General features: G+C 47.9%; 1 protein-coding gene and 1 long non-coding RNA gene across 2 annotated transcripts in view; both read left to right on the top strand.

The window, feature by feature from the left end:
* Nucleotides 1-1,881, top strand: part of LOC145409376 (la-related protein 6-like) — a 3,065-nt gene extending 1,184 nt beyond the window's left edge. Inside the window, exon 1 of the mRNA XM_080279855.1 lies at nucleotides 1-1,881. This exon is cut by the window's left edge and continues 1,184 nt beyond it. Within this exon, the coding sequence (XP_080135981.1) occupies nucleotides 1-629 (629 nt within the window). The 3' untranslated portion in view covers nucleotides 630-1,881.
* Nucleotides 1-2,500, top strand: part of LOC145409461 (uncharacterized) — a 142,137-nt gene that overhangs the window by 118,232 nt on the left and 21,405 nt on the right. The gene's annotated exons all lie outside the window — the stretch shown is intronic.

Raw genomic sequence — 2,500 nt, 5'->3', positions numbered from 1 at the left:
GCATCAACAACAACAACACTAAGGGTCGCAAGGACAGCAGCTGCGGGTTTGACGGTGATTATCAACAACAACAACACAATCGGTTCCAGCTGCAGCCCCGCATCCCTCGCCGCAAGTGCCTCTCGCTGCCCCAGACCCAGTGCCCCAACCTAAGTGACTTGAGCGCAGTCGTCGAGGCGCGTCGCAACCGCCCCAAGAGCAAGTCCTGCACCGAGTTCCAGCTGGGGTCACCGCCCTCCACCACCTGGGTACAGCGCCACCTGTTAGCCGCCGCCGCTGCCTCTGCCGCCTCAGCTGCGTCGCCTGTCATAGGGTCGCGTCCCCCTGCCGTGCGCCCCAACAGGGTGTCACAGGGCTCGTTGCCTCTGCCAGATGGTGTCATACGGTTCCCCAGGGGGCCAGATGGCTCCAGGGGGTTCAGTGGCTCCCGACGCAGGACCGACGCCAGCGACACCACTCCGTCCAGCGATGCCACTCCGTCCAACACCACTCCATCCAACACCACTCCAGCATCCACCACCACTAAAACCACTCCATCTGACACCACTACTAAAGCCACCCCATCCGACACTAAAGCCACTCCAGTATCCGACACTGCTAAAAGCCACTCCAGTATCCGACACTGCTAAAGCCACTCCAGTATCCGACACTGCTAAAGCCACTCCATCCGACACCACTCCCAGCAACTCAAGCAAGGGTGTCGACAGCAGCTGAAATGGTGGTGTCACGTCCCTATGCCTGATATGGTGGTGGTGGTGGGGGACTGCAAACCACTACACCACCACACCAAGACCGCCTCCTACAAGTGCCTTAAATCCTCTTTCAGTACGATTTAGTCTTTCTACTCAGACGATTTATTTATAAAGTATACCTGCCCTTTCCCCATAGTGACGGCTGGGCTCAGATTAATAGTCACGAAGAAGTGCTACGTCTAAATGACCATAGCACTATTCTTATTAATATTAGTCACGAAGAAGTGCTACGTCTGACCATGGCACTATTCCCACTAACACTAGAAAATGGTGCTAGTCACGAAGAAGTGCTATGGCGAGGATAGAGAGGTAGAAAGACTGAAGGAAATGACCTGAAAGGAGGATGGAAGAAGCTGATTGGTGCAAGGCAGTGATGAAACTATCGCACTCGCTCACATTCACTTTCACTTTCTCAAATACCTGTTCTCGTGGCCTCCCTTCCCTGACACATGCTACGTACCGATTTAGCTATCTACTAACCTATCTATCTATTTATTTATTTATTTATCTATATCTATCTATCTTCCTCAGCCCATTTCTCACTGCCTATGATCTCCAGTCTCTTAGATGCAATGGATTATCTCGAGGTGAATTATCCCTGAGGTCACACTGTATGACCTCGCCCCAGGTCTTGCTCAATGTCTCTACAGTAGGCTGCTCGATCTCTAGCAGCCTCTATTCAGTCCCCTATCCTTGAGGTCACAAACTTTGAATTCATCTCAGTGTTTGTTCGGTCTCTTCTGCTCGATCTCTAGCAGCCTCTCTATTCAGTCCCCGATCCCTGAGGGTCACAAACTCTGAACTCATCCCAGTGTTTGTTCGGTCCCTGCTCGATCCCTAGCAGCCTCCATATTCCTTACCCCTCGTCACAGATGCTTGGGTAGACTAGATCGCTTAGAGGGATGTGTCAGGGAGTACACCAAGCCCACGAGCCTACATGTCTGTCTGTCTGTCTGTCTGGTGATGGGTATAACTCTATAAGCTAATTTTTTTACAATCGAAATCTGTATATAAGCGAACTATTTATATTATTTGTATATATGACTATTTATTATTATTATTATTATTATTATTATTATTATTAGTAGTATTATTATTAAGGAAATATATACATGTTTTATACGAGAAATGGTGTTTGATTTTATTCCTGTGTGTGTGTGTGTGTGTGTGTGTGTGTGTGTGTGTGTGTGTGTGTGTGTGTGTGTGTGTGTGTGTGTGTGTGTGTGTCTCTCTCTCTCTCTATTTAAGACGAAGTTCATTCTTGGCCACTGACACTCTCTCTCCCTCTCTCTCTCTCTCTCTCTCTCTCTCTCTCTCTCTCTCTCTCTCTCTCTCTCTCTCTCTCACTAAGACAAAGACCAAAACTTGGCTCTCTCTCCTTCTCTCTCTCTCTCTCTCTCTCTCTCTCTAAGAATTAAACCCTATACTTCCATCACTCTAACTTGGCCTAAAATTGCCATCTCTCCATCTTGAATGCTGAGGTATGATGCTAGTCACGAAGAAGTGCTATGGAAAGGATGCAGAAGGGAAGTTTTAATCCAGAGCTAAGAATAACACTTCCATATGATGCTAGTCACGAAGAAGTGCTATGGAGAGGATATACAGCCGTAGTATAGTTCCGGCTAGAGAATTAGAATAGGATGCTAGTCACGAAGAAGTGCTATGGAAGGATGCAGAACCATAATATAAATGCTGAGGTGACAGATTAGCACTTCAGGATGATGCTAGTCACGAAGAAGTGCTATGGA

Source organism: Coenobita brevimanus, chromosome 9 (assembly GCF_032717465.1).
Source record: "Coenobita brevimanus isolate Jiangsu-jjx chromosome 9, ASM3271746v2, whole genome shotgun sequence".
Taxonomy (NCBI): Eukaryota; Metazoa; Arthropoda; class Malacostraca; order Decapoda; family Coenobitidae; genus Coenobita; species Coenobita brevimanus.
The sequence above is the reverse complement of the archived record's forward strand: the minus strand, read 5'-3'. Positions and strand labels throughout refer to the sequence as shown.